Source organism: Megalobrama amblycephala, linkage group LG18 (assembly GCF_018812025.1).
Source record: "Megalobrama amblycephala isolate DHTTF-2021 linkage group LG18, ASM1881202v1, whole genome shotgun sequence".
Classification (NCBI taxonomy): domain Eukaryota; kingdom Metazoa; phylum Chordata; class Actinopteri; order Cypriniformes; family Xenocyprididae; genus Megalobrama; species Megalobrama amblycephala.
The window spans coordinates 11246598-11263765 of NC_063061.1; the positions used below are offsets into that span (position 1 = coordinate 11246598).

Here is a 17168-nt window from a genome sequence, read left to right on the forward strand (position 1 = left end):
AGTCAGACAAGATAAGCAGGTGCTTCATGGGGCGGCTGTGTCTTTCACAGTGTCTGTGTCTAATCTTCACAAGAAATTCCTCATCAGAGGTGCATTCACAGCCAAGAGACTGGGCCTTGCTGAACATACCTACCCAGTGGCATCCTTACAGAAGTGGTATCGACACCTCGCTGGTATCCCACTGCAGCAGATGGATAAAGTGCAACTTGTGCTGTTGATTGGTTCAGACCACCCACATCTTATCACACCTGTTGAACCTGTCCTGTTAGGCCCACCAGGTGAACCTGCAGCAGTTAAGTCCCATCTGGGATGGACTCTTCAAGGCCCCACGAATGAGATTAAGCATGGGTTCAGTGCTCACTAATCCCTCTTCACATCTCTCCATCCCAATGTAGACCTGTTTGCTTACATTGAGAGACTGGCAGATGGATGTGATTCCCTTCTGCAGCAACAAGATAGTGACGAGATCCAATCACTACTAGTGGTTCTGCTCTGCTTCAGAACCACTGCTCTGATCCTAGAGACCAAGTCGATAATTGTCTGCACCGTCTTTACTCCCCCCAAGAAGCCTGAGAACTAGTTGATCGACTCCCTTCACTCCTAGACTCCAGAGGCTTTGAGCGATTCAGCGATTACTCCCCTCCCCTCTGAGTCCAGATCCAGTACCTGTAAACTCTAGCTCCGTCAAGGTCAAAAGGACCATGAGTCTACATTCGGACAGCCCTGGCACTGTCAGTCGGACACCCTACATTATAAGCACAGAGCAGACGCTGTTCCCCCGTGGCAATGCAGATCACATTTACCATGTTCTAGCAAGCCAATATGACCCTCTCGGTTATATCATCCCTTATACTACCAGAGCCAAGATAATGGTACAGCGTCTGTGGGACAAGAGGCACAACTGGGATGCCTGGGGCATTGCTTACCTTGTGGTTTGATTGGGAGAATTAGTTGAGTGGTCTAGAGGAGATATCTCAGCCCAGGTGTTACTTCAGCTCACAGATGGATCACCCTTCCTGTAGACATGTGTTCTGTGATGTGTCGGAGCAGGCATATGGGTCAGTGGCTTACCTGCAGACAGAGGGCAGCAAGGGTCAAGTAGAAGATTCCGTGTTGCCCCCCGCAAGCAGTCTTCTGTCAAGCTCAAGCCGAATCTTTTCCCATAGAGCTGAGGCTTCTGAAGTCAGGCAAATCAGTGTCAGCCACAAGCAGACTGGCCACACTCTCCCCTGAGCTTGACATCTACGCCACTGTGAAGTACTAGATACAGATGCTGTTTCAACTGTGACTCATTCCTGATGGCCCTATGATGGTTCATTGCCCAACGAGGGAAACCGTATGAGCTATTGTGTGACCAAGGCACTAACTTTGAGCGAGACCAGACAATGATGGTGGACGAGGTGTGTGCTTATGTAGCATTCCTGATGATTGTGCAGATGAGGTGCAGGTGTGTGATTTAGTAGTCTGCTGAGGGTGTGTGCTGTGATTGGCTGGGATAAGAGCCTGACATATTCATGATAGTACCCCAACCCCGTTAGCCTCTTCCACGGGGAGCAGGACGATCTGGGTGAGAAGTATGGATGGTAGCAAGCAGTGTGGGATCAAGGATATCATTTCATTGCCCAACGAGGGAAACCGTATGAGCTATTGTGTGACCAAGGCACTAACTTTAAGGGAGGAGAACGTTAATTGATTGACTCCTTTGCCGCCCTCCAAGATCAGAGTCACCTCGCCAGCCAGCAGATCAAGTTCGTCTACAATCCTCCAAGTGCCCTTCACTTTGGTGGCTGCTGGGAGAGGGAGATCTGCTTGATCAAGGCAACCCTTAGAGTGACCATCGGGGGCCAGACTGTCACTGAGGAAGTGTTGAGAACAGTCTTGGTCGAGGTTGAAGGTATTCTCAACTCAAAGCCCCTTGGGTATACCTTCTCAGATGTGGCCCACCTTAACCCAATCACACCATATCACATGCATATGGCATGCCCAGTTGAATGGCATTTACGTGCTACTATCGCTGTCTTGTGGCGATGTTGAGAATAGTTACTCATAATTGTCCAATAATAATTTATTAATAGGCCTATCATTCTTGTATACAGACTGAATACTGTTTAATCATTTAAATGGATGTTTATGTTTGTGGAATACATTTATTAATATAAGTTTATTTCTCTTTATAACCACACATACTCAATCAGCTCTTCAGTAAACAGAGTGAGAACTTAGACCCTGCTTGGCGTCTCTTCAACTAAGAGTCAACTCACACAGTTCTTACCGACTGCCTGCTGCATTTCGCACAAATCTAAATTAGCCAAACTTCGAACCTCTTCATTTCAGCAATGACTAAAGTGCCCCTATTATGGATTTTTGAAAATTACCTTTCATGTAGTGTGTAACATAGCTCTAAGTGAATGAAAACATCCTGCAAAGTTTTAAATTTGAAAGTGCACCGTATATTAAAGGTTCTCTAAGCGATCCTGAGCGGAGTAACTTCCTGTTGACGTTCGAAGTGTTGTCAAACAAAACAATTCAAAATAAATTTTAACCTCACTATGTTTGTCCACCTTTGGACAAACTTTTTCCAGGGTGGAAAAAACAGCAACAACACTCTTCATCTTCTTTAGTGCAGCTTAACCAGGCCTCACCCCCTTTTTTGTGAATTCCGTGGGCAGAGATTATCTAAATGAGTAACACTGTGACTTCACAAGATCTGAAAAAAACACATTGTAGTCCAAATGAGCAGTTTGTTGTAGTTCTTGAAAAGTGGATTCTGTTAAATAAAATATCATAATCTCCCTTTAGAGTGGACTTTGAGCTTTGTAACTGTTATGGAATGTAGATTCAGAGAAATGCAGTTAATAGCTTTATTGACAGCACAGAGCAGATTGGAGGATACGGGTGAGTATGCAGTTGACGCATGCAAAGACGCTGGAATACAAATGCTGGAGGTAATCACTGGAGAAAAGGTAAGTAGTCCACTTAGTATGAACAAGACCGAACATGGTGTGTGTGTGCTAATGTAGCAGTCCTGATGATCGTGCAGATGAGGTGCAGGTGTGTGATTTATTACAATGGTGAGGGTGTGTGCTGTGATTGGCTGGGGTGAGAGCCTGACAAATCCATGACAGTACCCCAACCCGCCAGCCTCTTCCACGGGGAAAGGAAGACACTGGAATACAAACGCTGGAGGTAATCACTGGAGTAAATGCTGGAGAAAAGGGCTTCTTCTGCTGGGCCAGGCTCTGTGGGAACAGAAACAGGAAAGTGATAAGGCTTGAGGAGTGAGCATGGAAAGAAGAGTGAATCCTGTACTGTGAAGGAAGCTGAAGTTGATACGTGACTGGGTTGATCTGCTGGGTAACAGTGAAGGGGCCACTGTATCTGGGACTGAGCTTCTTGCAAGGCAAGCGCATCCTGATATCTTGGGTTAAAAGCCAAACCGTCTGACCAGGCTGATAAGTTAGAGCTTCAGTCCACCGGAGGTCTGCTGATCCTTTTGGCGGTGCACTTCCCACTGAAGCTGATGGTGAGCTGCGTTCAAGACCCTCTCACTCTCTCGGAACCAGTGGTCGACAGATGGGACATCAGATGGTTCTCCAGACCATGGGAACAAAGATGGCTGGAAACAGAGTACGCGCTGGAAGGGCATAAGTCCAGTGGCAGGCTGACGGAGGGAGTTATGTGCATACTCTGCCCAGCCCAGGAACTGGTTCCAAGAGTTCTGGTGGCCATGGCAGAAGGTTCGTAGGATGCGTCCAATCTTCTGGATCTTTCTCTCCATCTGCCCATTTGACTAGGGATGGTAAACTGAGGAGAGATTTATGGTTACATCTAGGGTGGTAAAAAAGGCAAAAAGGCGAGTACTCTTTGAGATGGTTCAGTCAGAGCAACCTCGAACAAACCTTCTCACATCCCTGGCCATGTTGGGCCACCAGAAGCGGTCTCTTAGCAGCGAGAAGGTGTTATTGGCCCCTGAGTGGCCAGTGCCCAGAGATACTGAAGCTCAGGTGGACAACCTGGTGGAGTAGCTGTGGAGGCATTGGTGGAGGTGGCTGGCTCTGGGGACCACTGGATGGGACTCACAATCATGCTAGTGGGCAGGATGGGTTCAGGTTCTTAGTGGACCTCTTCTGGAGCATGCAGATGAGAAAGAGCGTCAGCTTTCACATTCTTGGTACCTGAAAAATTAGAAATGGAGAAGTTAAATTGGGTAAAAAAAAAAACAGCCCAACCAGCCTGGTGAGGATTTAATCTCTTAGCTTCTCTTAAATATTCAAGGCTCTTGTGGTCAGTCAACTCAGTGAAAGGATGTTGTGCACCCTCCAACCAATGCCTCCACTCCTGAATGGCTAACTTGATGGCAAGGAGCTCCTGGTTGCCGATGTCATACTTTCTCTACGCCGGGGTGAGCTTCTTGGAGAAGGTGCATTGATGGTGTCTGGCTGGAATCCCCTGCTGCTGAGACAGAACCGTTACTACACTGGTGGTGGATGCATTCACTTCCACGACGAAAGGTTTGTTGGGGTCAAGATGGATAAGAAGCATTGCGCTGGTGAAGGCCTCTTTGAGTCGTTGGAATGCTTTGATGGCAGATGGTGACCAGGACAGAGACTTGGGCTTGTTCTTCAGCAGATTGGTTGAGGGACTAATGATGGAGCTGTAATCTTGGATGAACTGTTGGTAGAAATTCGCAAATCCTAGGAAGCTCTTTGAGCTCTTTGATGGTGGTTGGCGTGGGCCAGTTCTTAACGCCTTCCAACTTCCTCTTATCCATTTGGATACCATGTTTGCTGATGTTGTATCCAAGGAACTGCACTAAGGACTGTTGGAAAGAGCACTTCTCAGCTTTGAGGAAAAGATAGAATTCTTTCAGGCATTTCAGGACCTCCACAACATGCTGGGAATGTTTGGCCATGCTCCGCAAGTAGACGAAGATATCGTCTATGTAGACAAGCACAAAACTCACCACTGATCGTGGACTGAGCATGATGAGATCACATGCCCACCAGCACTGCAGTATAGGCAAAGCCCCTGGATCAGCCTCCTCTGCCGCTCAGCTGAACACTCCGAAGGGAATCCACAGTCTCCTGGAATGGGTCAGAGGTGCTCATGATGCTGTTAATTCCTTTAGGGTCCAGTCTTCTGTTACAGAATGCAGACTCAGACACAGAGAAATGCAGTTAACGGTGAGCTTTATTGACAGCACAAGAGTAGATTGCAGAATACAGTTGAGTATGCAGTTCAAAAAGACTTGCAGAATGAGAATGGCTTGGTAATATAGATTTTCCTTGTCTTACAGGTGCAGGAGATCATGGATGGCTGAACGGATAGCTAGATGGATGCACACACCTTGTCATGTTTGGTGAGTATGGTAGTAATGGTCTTTTGCAGGTTGTTGACTGGAGAACACAGGAGACACAAGGGAGAGGAAGATGCTGGAATACAAATGCTGGATGTAATCCCTAGAGGTAATCGCTCGAGTAAACACTGGAGAACAGGTAAGTAGTCCACTTATGAATGAAACCAGACAATGATGGTGGTCAAGGTGTGCGGTTATGTAGCAGTCCTGATGATCGTGCAGATAAGGTGCAGGTGTGTGTGATTAGTACTCTGGTAAGGGTGTGCACTATGATTGGCTGGGGTGAGAGCCTGGCAGATCCGTGATAGTAACCTTGTAGATCTTTTTTGGCTCAAACAGCAACATTACAGACTAACTAAAAGTGAAAAAGCATAACAGGACCCCTTTTAAAACTAATGAAATTGCCTGATACGGATTAAAAAAAAACACAAAAAAAACTTGATAACCGTTATGGTAATGATATATCATACCATGTTAGTGTTCCCCATCTAAATCACACATATTTCAAATGTGGGTGCATAATTTTATTATGAAATTCTCTGTATTTTGTCTCAGGCCAGCTAACCTGCTGTATCAGATGCCCTGTGGCATATCACGCCAACGATTACTGCGTACCTGCTGGGAGTGTCACGCTCACAGACAGCAACATAGTGTGTCCCAATCACTTCACACCAAGAAAAGGCTGCCGCAACCACGAGCATGTCAACGTCAGCTGGTGCTTCGTCTGCTCAGAAGGTTAACTCAGATTTTTCATATATTTTACCTTTATTCTACACCGTTGTTTCCCTTCTCCTAAAAATGCTCTGTTAAGTTCCTGGTTCTATAAAGCCCCTCCCTCAGAAATACGTAATGGGCTCAGATGTTTGTATTTGTATCAAAGTGTTTAGATATGCTGTCACTTGTAAATGTTACTGCTGTTTATGTTAGCTTTCGATATACAGTGTTATCCTGATTAAAGCTTTACTGTAGCTGAATACATGACTGAGTAGTAGCATTTTTGTAAAGGTATTGTTTATTTGTAACATGAACGAGCATGTGGGTAAACACAACATAAAAGCTGTACACTGACAACAGAAACGCCAACAAACACCAACAGAAGTTTGCTGGTGTGATTACATAGAAGTTTGTTGGTGTTTGTTGCCGTTTGTTGGAGAAGTATGAAATAGAATTTAGCTAATTGGTCTTTGTTTACGTCCCAGAAACTATATAACTTTATAAACAATAAAATATACTTACAGGTTGGGGCCCATAAACAGCAGCTTCTGCTTTTAAAGTGGGAACTGCTCCATCTTTCAGTAATAGCCTTTGTGCAAATCCAGCATTGAACTTGTGTAGATTCTGGAAGTTGTCTTCCGTAAAATGTGCAGCACAGACAGCTAAATTAGCATTATAATTGTCAGGAATAGAATTAAACATAAATTTTAAACATTGTTCCCAAAGTCCAGCATCCCTAGGAATCACAAACACAGAAGACTTGTATGCACGTGACATGGCCTCGCCCACTTTGTTGCGTATTCCCGGGGGCAGGGTTTATGTTAATTGCAGAAGCTTGTTGTAGTCCAAACCAGTCATAATTGTAGGCATTAAACTGCCATAACTTTAAAAGACAATATCTCATCTGCATTGAACTTTCAGCGCTGTAACTTTGCAGATACTGTTTATGCTCAAGCAGCAACATTACACACTAACTGAAGTTAAAAAAGTGAAATCGCAATGAACCACCCCTTTAAGAGAACTTCCCTTACAAGTTCACTTTATATTACCTTATCAGAAACAATTCCTCTCCGTATCTGTATCACTTCCCTCTACAGGAGGTAGTCTACTGTGTTGTGAGTCATGTCCTGCAGCATTTCACAGAGAGTGTTTGAACATCGACATGCCAGAAGGCAGCTGGTACTGCAACGACTGTCGTGCTGGAAAGAAACCACACTACAAGGAGGTAGTGTGGGTGAAAGTGGGCCGCTACAGGTCAGCATGCACAAACCAACCATTATTATTCCTGGTTTGTACAGTCATTGTACACAACAGTTTTTGCTCTGCTCTTTGTTAGATGGTGGCCAGCGGAAGTTAGCAATCCCAAAAACATTCCTGAGAATATCCTCCGCATGAGACATGATGTTGGAGAGTTCCCAGTTCTTTTCTTTGGTTCTAACGACTACCTGTGGACTTACCAAGCTCGTGTTTTCCCTTACATGGAGGGTGATGCCAACAGTAAAGAGAAAATGGGAAAGGGAGTTGACTCTACCTATAAGAAAGGTATCTTCTGCAACTAATTATTTCTGCTTGCTTTTGGTACTGCTATTTCTAATGCCCTATCGCTTTTTTTAGCGATCAGATTAACATTTTCAGGTGTGATAAAATTGATATTAAATGTAAAATAAAACGAAATCATTTTGCTACCAATACTACAAATCCAATACTAAAAAGTGAATTTAGACATCACAACACTGAAATGTTGTCATAGTTTGGTTAAGCAAGGGAAAGTTAAGGTGTTGATCTAAGAGCAAGTGGTAATTAAATAATCAAAACAAAGACTCTAAACAACTGGAAATGCTGGGAAGCACAACCAACATAAAAGATGAGAACGGATAACTGAAACTCAGGGCTATGAATACAAAGACTAAATCAAGAACTAAACAATGGAGGAGCTAGCAGAGTGGGATGCCATGATGGAGCCAGAGGGATGAAGCCCATTGTGGAGCCTTAGGCGGTGCAGCCCAGGGTGGAGCCAAGGAGACAGAAGAACGTGGCAGAGTCAGGGAGACTGGAGAAGCAGGGTGATTTCACTTGTACAGAGGGCCAGTCGGAGACAAATGACCACGGTTGAGCTGGGGGCTTGGAAGACCAAGGTGGAGCCAGTGGGAGTAAGGATGACAGCGAAGGGAACTGGAGGCAGCCAGTTGAGCCGAAGGAAAAAAACTGGGCAGAGGCTGTTAACTGGACGGGACTGGCTGAGGAGGGGGAGCTAGAAGACTGGATGGAACCAGCGGAGGAGGAAGGGTCAGGGAACTGGTCAGAACCAGAGAGTCCAACAAGCTGGACAATACCTTAACTTTAAAGGAATAGTCTCTAAAAATGAAAATTCTGTCATTATCAGAATGAAATCTGCCTAATGTAATTCCAAACCTGTTTGACTTTTCTGTGGAACACAAAAAAGATATTTTAAAGAATGTTTCAACTGTCAAAAGTCAATAGTATCCAGAATAAAACTGGCCCACACTGACTTTAATTTTATAGTCAAAAACACATATATACATATTATACATTATACAATACCTATAAATGATAAAAATCTCTAATATGGGCTGATAGCCAATATGGTACAGACATATTGTGCATCCCTAATGCAGTCCAATGGACTTACATTGTAGAAGGGACCTGAATATCAAAGAGAGGTGGGGTCATTTGACTTGGGCAGCCACATAAGCAACTGCATAGAAACATGCTAAACACTTGGAACTCCTTAACGACTTTGTAGCAATGCCTTAGCAACCATCCACAACACCATAGTATCTTGAAGGTGACAACTGCACACACTACTCATGTAAAAACCTAGTTGTATTACATGGTTCTTGGTGTAGCTAAATCAGTGATCAAATGAAAATTTCTGAAATCAGAATGTTCAATGTGGTTTAGCTTTGGAAGAAGCTGCACTAAGATTCAAAGAACTGCAGGCCGAGAAAGAACTGCGGCAGCTCCAGGAGGACCGACGAAATGACAAGAAACCTCCACCATACAAACATATTAAGGTACATGACCATACAAGACATGCTATGAGATTGATTGCTAGCTTTATATTATGACGGTACCTGTCTTATCTTGGTCAATCCAATAGGTGAACAAACCAATTGGCAAAGTGCTGATCATCTCGGCAGACCTTTCGGAGATTCCCCGCTGCAACTGCAAAGCATCAGACGAGAACCCCTGCGGTATGGATTCAGAGTGCATCAACCGCATGCTGCTGTACGAATGTCATCCACAGGTTTGTCCCGCAGGGGAGCGCTGCCAGAACCAGTGCTTCACCAAACGGCAGTACTGCCAGGTGGAGATCTTCAGGACACTGTCTCGAGGCTGGGGGCTGCTCTGTGTGCACGACATTAAAAAGGTGAGCTGATTTCAAATGTTCTTCATGGGTACAGACTCCATTAAACATCATTCATGCAGACCACACAAAAAAAGTCCTAAAGTATACTTTGTTCGTGTTCCAGTCCGGCTCGCGAACTGTCCGCATGCATGATTTTTATCATCAGCACAGTCCTCTGATGTCCGCATGCAGCCTGATTTTTATGTTTGTGTAATTGCTCAAAAACAAAGTTCCACTACATGGGGTATCCATTCACACTCACAGTAAATTATATATATTTTGAAGGCATTTGCTTGCTCAACTGTGCGCAAGATGGAGTTGAATGCGGAAAAAAAGTATACCTCACAGTTGTATAATGCTCATAGTTGATGCTTAGCATGTTTCTGAGCTAATTGCTTCAAATTAACAATCTCAACAACATATTTTTGCTTCTCTTTGTCTAATTACACTAAAAACTGTGTTCAGTTTAGAGTAAACAAACTTTCAAAAAGCAATTGACTTTTTTTATATTGAGAGTTAGAATTTTTCCTATACATATTTTACAATTAGTCCATCTCCTCCTCCTTATAATGTCTCTACAGAGAGCCAGTATGGATGTGGATATAATTAGCTTTAGTTTGTCCAGTCTGCTTTGTAAACAAGTCTTTGTTTTTAATGCTCGACCCAAGGGAGGATTTGTTAACGAATATGTTGGAGAGGTGATTGACGAGGAAGAATGCCGTGCCCGGATTAAACATGCTCAGGAGAACAATATCGGCAATTTCTACATGCTTACATTGGACAAAGTGAGATTCTAAAACTACAACACTAGTTTTTTCTGACTTTTTGTTATAGGAAGCTGAATATATTGCTTTGTTTTTTCTGGAAGGATCGAATTATTGATGCCGGGCCCAAGGGAAATGAAGCCCGTTTTATGAACCACAGTTGCCAGCCGAACTGCGAGACCCAAAAATGGACGGTCAATGGAGACACGCGTGTTGGGCTTTTCGCGCTTACGGATATTCCTGCTGGTAAGTCAAATTCATTTTTTTAAAGACGACACTGTGGTACAGCCTCACATTTACATGCTTTTGCAAAATCATTGATAACTTGATGTTTTCTTTAAAGGCACAGAGTTAACATTCAACTATAACCTTGAGTGTCTGGGCAATGGGAAGACCGTGTGCAAGTGTGGTGCATCTAATTGCAGTGGATTCCTGGGAGTAAGGCCAAAAGTAAGCAGATGATCTCCAGAGGTTCTCTTTTATATAGTATAACATCATGTTATAACTAGAGATAGATTGATCATTTATTTGGCTGATATAAGGCTGATATAATTAATAATAAAAGATTATTATTAATATATTTTATTAATATTACTATTAATATTAATAAAAGAGAAAATACTGGAAAAACAATTATCAGTCTATAATAATAAAATAATTTATATTAATTATTGTAACGTAGGGAGTCCACTGGAGGCGAGCGTAGTTAAGAACCCAAGTGAAGTATTTAATGATGACCCAAAATCCAAAATACAAACATGAACACAGACGTGGCTTGACATAGCATGACTTGACAATAGACACTAACACACACACCAAACAGCGGGTTACAATAAATGAAGCTAGACAAGAGTACAATGAAACATGAGGGCTATTTATACAAAGGGACTAATGACAAACAAGGAACACCTGTGAACAATGAAGACGATGGACCAATGGAAAGACAGAACTGAAATCACATGACAAAACCAACCAATCAGAACATGACACATGAGACAGGGGAAGCACATGACATGAACACATGAGGGCAATGGAATCACGACACAAAACACATGGCAAAAACAAACAAAGCATAACAATGAAAACAAACTATAAACTGTGAATATGAAACAATACCAAAACAAGATATGACATGACATGACATGACAGAATCCCCCCCTCTAAAGGGTGGCTTCTGACGCCCAACAACAAAACAAAAAACTATAGTTCAGGGGGGTGGTCTTGGGGGAGGGATGGTGGGCCAGGCCCTTGCAGGGGAATAGGCGGACCTGGACCGTGGAGCGTGGGAGGACCTGGGCCGTGGAGCGTGGGAGGACCTGGGCCGTGGAGCGTGGGAGGACCTGGGCCGTGGAGCGTGGGGTCCCAGTGTACTGGAGGACCAGGGCCATGGTTCGGTGGTGTACCAAGCTCCGCAGCCGCAGGAGCTTGGTACCTATAACCCCCCCCCCCCCCCAAAAAAAAATTGAGGGCAACTAGGGCAAGTTTAGTGAGAGGGGGCTCTGGTGTGGCAGGTGTGGCGGCCATGGCATGGCAAGGCTCTGGCATGGGATGACAAGGCTCTGGCGTGGCAGCCATGGCATGGCGAGGCTCTGGCGTGGCGAGGCTCCGGCGTGGCATGAAGAAGCTCCGGCGTGGCATGAAGAAGCTCCGGCGTGGCCTGACGAGATTCTGACTTGGCCTGACGGCCATCTCGGGGCGAGACACTGGCGCGGCGGCCTTGATGGCGAAGCGGGCGGCGGGCTAGCATGCGAAGCGACCGGCAGGCTCGTGAGCGAAGTGGCCGGCTTGAGACGTGACACTGGCGTGGCAGGCAGGGGCGTAGCATAAATAATCCCAGACATGAACGTGGGGGCAAGAAGACAGTCAGGTGTGATGGATACTGTAGGGTTGCGGGGCTCTCCATCCGCAACTCCTACAGTAAACGGTGAACCAGCCAACACCAGTGCATAGTCAATATATTGTGCAAGGGGGAAATGAATTTTTCCCCCAGGCAATCGTGACCGCAACAGTTCATTTAATCCATTTCGGAAAATGTCCTTGAGTGCCACATTAAAATTGACATAGTGGCACACGTCACAAATCCTTGACATAGTCCTCTATACAGCGATTACCTTGACGTAAATCCAAAAGAGTGTCTGCTGGGTTCATGGTTGGTCTAGCTTTCTGTAACGTAGGGAGTCCACTGGTGGCGAGCGTAGTTAAGAACCCAAGTGCAGTATTTAATGATGACCCAAAATACAAACATGAACACAGACGTGGCTTGATATAGCATGACTTGACTCGACTCGACTCGACTCGACATGACATGACATGACATGACATGACATGACATGACATGACATGACATGACATGACATGACATGACATGACATGACATGACATGACATGACATGACATGACATGACATGACATGACATGACATGACTCGGCTCGGCTCGGCTCGGCTCGGCTCGAGACAGCGAGCAGCGGGTTACAATAAACAAAGCTAGACAAGAGTACAATGAAACATGAGGGCTATTTATACAAAGGGACTAATGACAAACAAGGAACACCTGTGAACAATGAAGACGATGGACCAATGGAAAGACAGAACTGAAATCACATGACAAAACCAACCAATCAGAACATGGCACATGAGACAGGGGAAGCACATGACATGAACACATGAGGGCAATGGAATCACATGACACAAAACACATGGCAAAACAAACAGCATAACAATGAAAACAAACTATAAACTGTGAACATGAAACAATACCAAAACAAGATATGACATGACAATTATATTATTTAATAATCACTAAATAATAATAATTTGTAATTAATTAAAAAAATATAAATGAAAGTAAATATAATAGCCATTATAATAGCTAAAAAATATAAATAGCTATTAATATAATAGTTATTGGACACTGATAAAAATAATAATTGGTATCTGTATTGTTTGTTATATATGACAGAGATTTACAATACATTTCTAATGTAAACCTGTCCGTTTTTAATATCCAAAGCATTCTTGCAAATTCAGTGATCCTTTCTGCTTTGATAAGTGATTGTAATTAGACATCAACTCTGTGTCTATCAGAACAACCCCCCATCAGACGATAAAGGCCGTAAGCTGAAGAAGAAGTCCCAGATGAAGCGCAAATCCCAGCAGGAAGTAATCAAGGAGCGGGAGGATGAATGCTTTAGCTGTGGAGATGGAGGACAGATTGTGTCCTGCAAGAGGCCAGGCTGTCCTAAGGTTTACCATGCCGACTGCCTCAATCTCACCAAGAGACCTGCAGGTCAGTCTTAATTCTCAAACACAGACCACTCACTGACCATAAAAATACACTTTTCTTTGATTTTATGTCTATAACTAGTGTTTTGCAGTACCAAAGGTTTAGTAGTCAATAGCATTACAAGTGAAATTTCACAATTCTCAATACCAGTGTCTTCAAAAAGGATTCAATAGCACCATGTCATATAATCATGTCAAGTCACAATTGTTTATATAGCGCTTAATACAATACAGATTGTTTCAAAGCAGCTTCACAATAATAAACAAGAAAATAACAGTATTTAAAGTATTAATGGTGCAAAGTTCTTCAATCATGGAATGAATACAATTTCAGCTGTAGAGCAGTTCTAAAATGTGTCATTATTCAGCTCAATTTAGTTTAATGTTGATTCAATCTAGTTCAGTAACATTGATCATTTTCAGTTTTTCATTAGTTATGAAGCAAACTTAATTCAACTATGATGTAGTATCATTATTACTGTAGGTCCAAGGCAGCTCAGTGTTGATTCAGTTTAGATCAATTTCATCAAATTATGAAACAAGCTTAATTCAGCTTTAAGCAACTCTACAGAAGGCAATAGTGTTATTATTCAGCTTGAGTCAGCTAAATGTTGATTCAGTGGAGTTCAATTACAATGTCAATGTTGCAGCGTTGATCAATTATGAAGCAAATTCGATTCAGCTATAGAGCAACTCTACAGAAGACAATAGTGTCATCATCCAGCTCAATTTAGTTCAAGTTTTGTTCTCATCCAATAGTGTCAGAGCAGTCAAATCAATAATATTACTGAATATTAAGTGTCTTTTATATAATAGTTTTTTTTGTGAAACTATTTTAAGTCAATATTAACCAAAAATTAGGAAGCAATGATATCTGATTTGTGAACAGATCATTATTTTGAGTCGGATCTTTTCAATTAATCAATTGATCTGGTTTACAAAACAAATCTGAATGTTTACTGACTCAGTGATCCTCTTGCAGCAGGTAACAGCTCACTGGAGGGAAAGACTTAGTAAGTAACTTGTTTTGCATTTCAGGCCGTTGGGAGTGTCCCTGGCATCAGTGTGACTTGTGTGGACAGGAAGCAGCTTCCTTCTGTGAGATGTGCCCTAGTTCCTATTGTGTCGAACATCGAGATGGCATGCTTTTCATATCCAAACTGGATGGGCGATTGTCATGCAGCGAGCACGACCCCTGTGGCCCCGAGCCCCTGGAGCCTGGTGAGATCCGGGAATGCCCTGCAGAACTCGTGACAACGTACCCTATAAACCTCATCAGAGCTGCCAAAACCAAAACCACAACCCTAAACACCACGGCTGTCCCGCAGGCTCCCTCTCCCCCTGATATAGCCCCTCAGGTCTCATTTAGCCCCCCCAGTAGCCCTCTACCACTTAACATCTCTTTAAACTGTGCATATTCACCCATTTCTCCCTATGGAGAAGAAAAAGAAGAAGAGGACGACAGTTTGATGCGTTTAGAAATGGATGGTGAGAAAAGCGCATCTCCAGATAATTCGGAAAGACTAAGGATAAAGAAGAAAACCGAAGTATGAAGGTTTAATTTATTGACTATCGAAGCAAACTGACATGTGGTTTAAATGTCCCAACAGACCTCTTTTTAGCCATGTTCTTGTTTTCTCAAACTACTTTCACTGAGGGTATCTGGTGTAATTTGAGTTCCAATCACTACAACTTACTTGAAGATGGCACTCAAAAAAAAAGTTTGCATCTCCATCTGTTATCACTTGCAGATTTTATGAGGTTGATTTTAAGGAAGATGAAGATGACAGTGCTTATAAAAAAAGATTCAAATGATGATTGAACAGTATCTTCTTCATACAATGCCATCAACAGTTACAACATCATAGGACGTCATGAGATTTTGGCCATCTTATTATTTCTTGCTACATCTGGCACTATGAAAGATGTTAAACATCACAAAAACGCAACATTGAAGAGAATGAAAATACAGTATTGAGGGAAGGGAATATATTTTTCCAAGGAAATGCCATTGCCTTCTTCATCGAGTCAAATAATAATGACTATAAATAATAAGTACCGTTACCAAAACTCATTTGCTCTGTGAGCAAATGGTACATAACCTAAGCTTAGGTTCAATTTTACTATTGAATAAGTGGTTGATATATTCAAATCCAAAGTATACTTTGGTTTTTACAAACAAATGCTACATGCATACAGTGCGTGTGACGTAAATTTCATCACCAGCCCAATTTTTGTAACCGTGTGTACTTAATTTGCGCTAATAATCTGGTACACAAAGTAGCAACACTGGGCTGAACTGTTTGAAACTAAAAAGAAACGTAAGAGATGGAACAACAAACTACCGAAGACCACATTAACAACAGAAATGCACATTGATGAGCGATTGCGTGAGAAGGTTTAGAGATATCGCAACTCTAGTTTAAAAGAGTACAAAGAGTGTAGATTCTAGAGAAAAACAGCACGGACATTAGATAAAGATGAAAATGTCTAGTGAATGTGTCAACCGCCTATGTTGGCATAAGTTATCAAATTGACTATACTTTGAAAGGCTATGCGTTTGGCATATGCTAAGCATTTGCATTAAAACTGAAATATACTTTGGTGATGGTAATTAATAAAATTAAAATATCGGTGTCTTGATCCTGTATTTTTTTCACATCGTATTATAGAGCCTGCTGTTAAAATGACTTCAAGACTATCGGTTTGTTGAAGCACTTTTGTATAATAATCCAAAATTCGCCTGCTAACATGTTTAGACAAAGGCAAGAATGCTTGTAATTTATTTGAGATAATTTTAGGAGAATTCCCAGAAATGTCTCCGAATTAATCTTAGCCAAATTGTCACAAAATTTTCTGGTGTAAATTGTGCTGTAAATTTAAAGGTGAACAGTGTGATTTTTGAAACACTTGTGGCATCCAACAGTTACAAAACATTCAAACAAACAGGAAGTTCTGTCCCAACTCACACCAGTGGTTGAGCCAGAAGTTTAAATGTTGGCTGCTCAACCAGAGCAAACTTATGAAAGCGCAACTATGAGGTCTAGTTAGATGAAAAATATGAGCTGTTCTATCCTGTTGTACGTTTTTATACATTTCAGCTAAAAGGGAGAAAGTAACAGACTTTGCAATTCTGATAATGAAACACTCCCAGCCAAGTCTTTGTCATTTGTTGACTTCATGTTAAATCAACATACAATTTGAACTGAGACTGCAAGTGTAAAACACTAGAAGACAAGTCCTCTATCATCATTTGTGAAGCTAATGTATTGGACAAATGATATTGGCCTGTTGCATGTCTACACTCCTGAATTTCCTCTTCTGGTTTTCCTGACCCCCATCTAACTGATCATGTGTTCATGTTGAACAGCATTTTAGCTTTTATTTTTACTGTATTCATGTATAGCAATGTTAACTTATTAGTTTTCTTGCTGCTCCTAGAGTCATTTCACTTCAGTATATTTCAGACAAATTATCAAGCGAAAGGGTAAAAAAAATCTGTTGCCTTGTCAGAGATTTTAATTGTGCTGTAGTGCTTTGTACAGAATAAACAACAGTACACACTTGTTGCATCCTTGCTGCTGTTTTTACTACATTCCTGTATATGCTTTGATCTAAATTGTATTTCATTTATTTATTGCATTTGCCAATCATTAATTGTCATTAATCAAATGTTAGAGG

At 42.4% G+C, this 17168-nt stretch overlaps 1 protein-coding gene across 4 annotated transcripts in view; it reads left to right on the forward strand.

Moving 5' to 3' along the window:
- nsd1b (nuclear receptor binding SET domain protein 1b) overlaps positions 1 to 17053 on the forward strand; it is a 41644-nt gene extending 24591 nt beyond the window's left edge. For all 4 annotated transcript variants that reach the window (XM_048167315.1, XM_048167311.1, XM_048167314.1 and 1 more), the window contains 10 exons: positions 5912 to 6091; positions 7168 to 7324; positions 7407 to 7612; positions 8993 to 9105; positions 9192 to 9461; positions 10109 to 10225; positions 10309 to 10450; positions 10548 to 10654; positions 13290 to 13491; positions 14526 to 17053. In XM_048167315.1, the coding sequence (XP_048023272.1) occupies positions 5912 to 6091; positions 7168 to 7324; positions 7407 to 7612; positions 8993 to 9105; positions 9192 to 9461; positions 10109 to 10225; positions 10309 to 10450; positions 10548 to 10654; positions 13290 to 13491; positions 14526 to 15040 (2009 nt within the window). In that variant the 3' untranslated portion in view covers positions 15041 to 17053. The remainder of the gene's footprint in view (positions 1 to 5911; positions 6092 to 7167; positions 7325 to 7406; positions 7613 to 8992; positions 9106 to 9191; positions 9462 to 10108; positions 10226 to 10308; positions 10451 to 10547; positions 10655 to 13289; positions 13492 to 14525) is intronic.
- Positions 17054 to 17168: the final 115 nt, after the last annotated feature.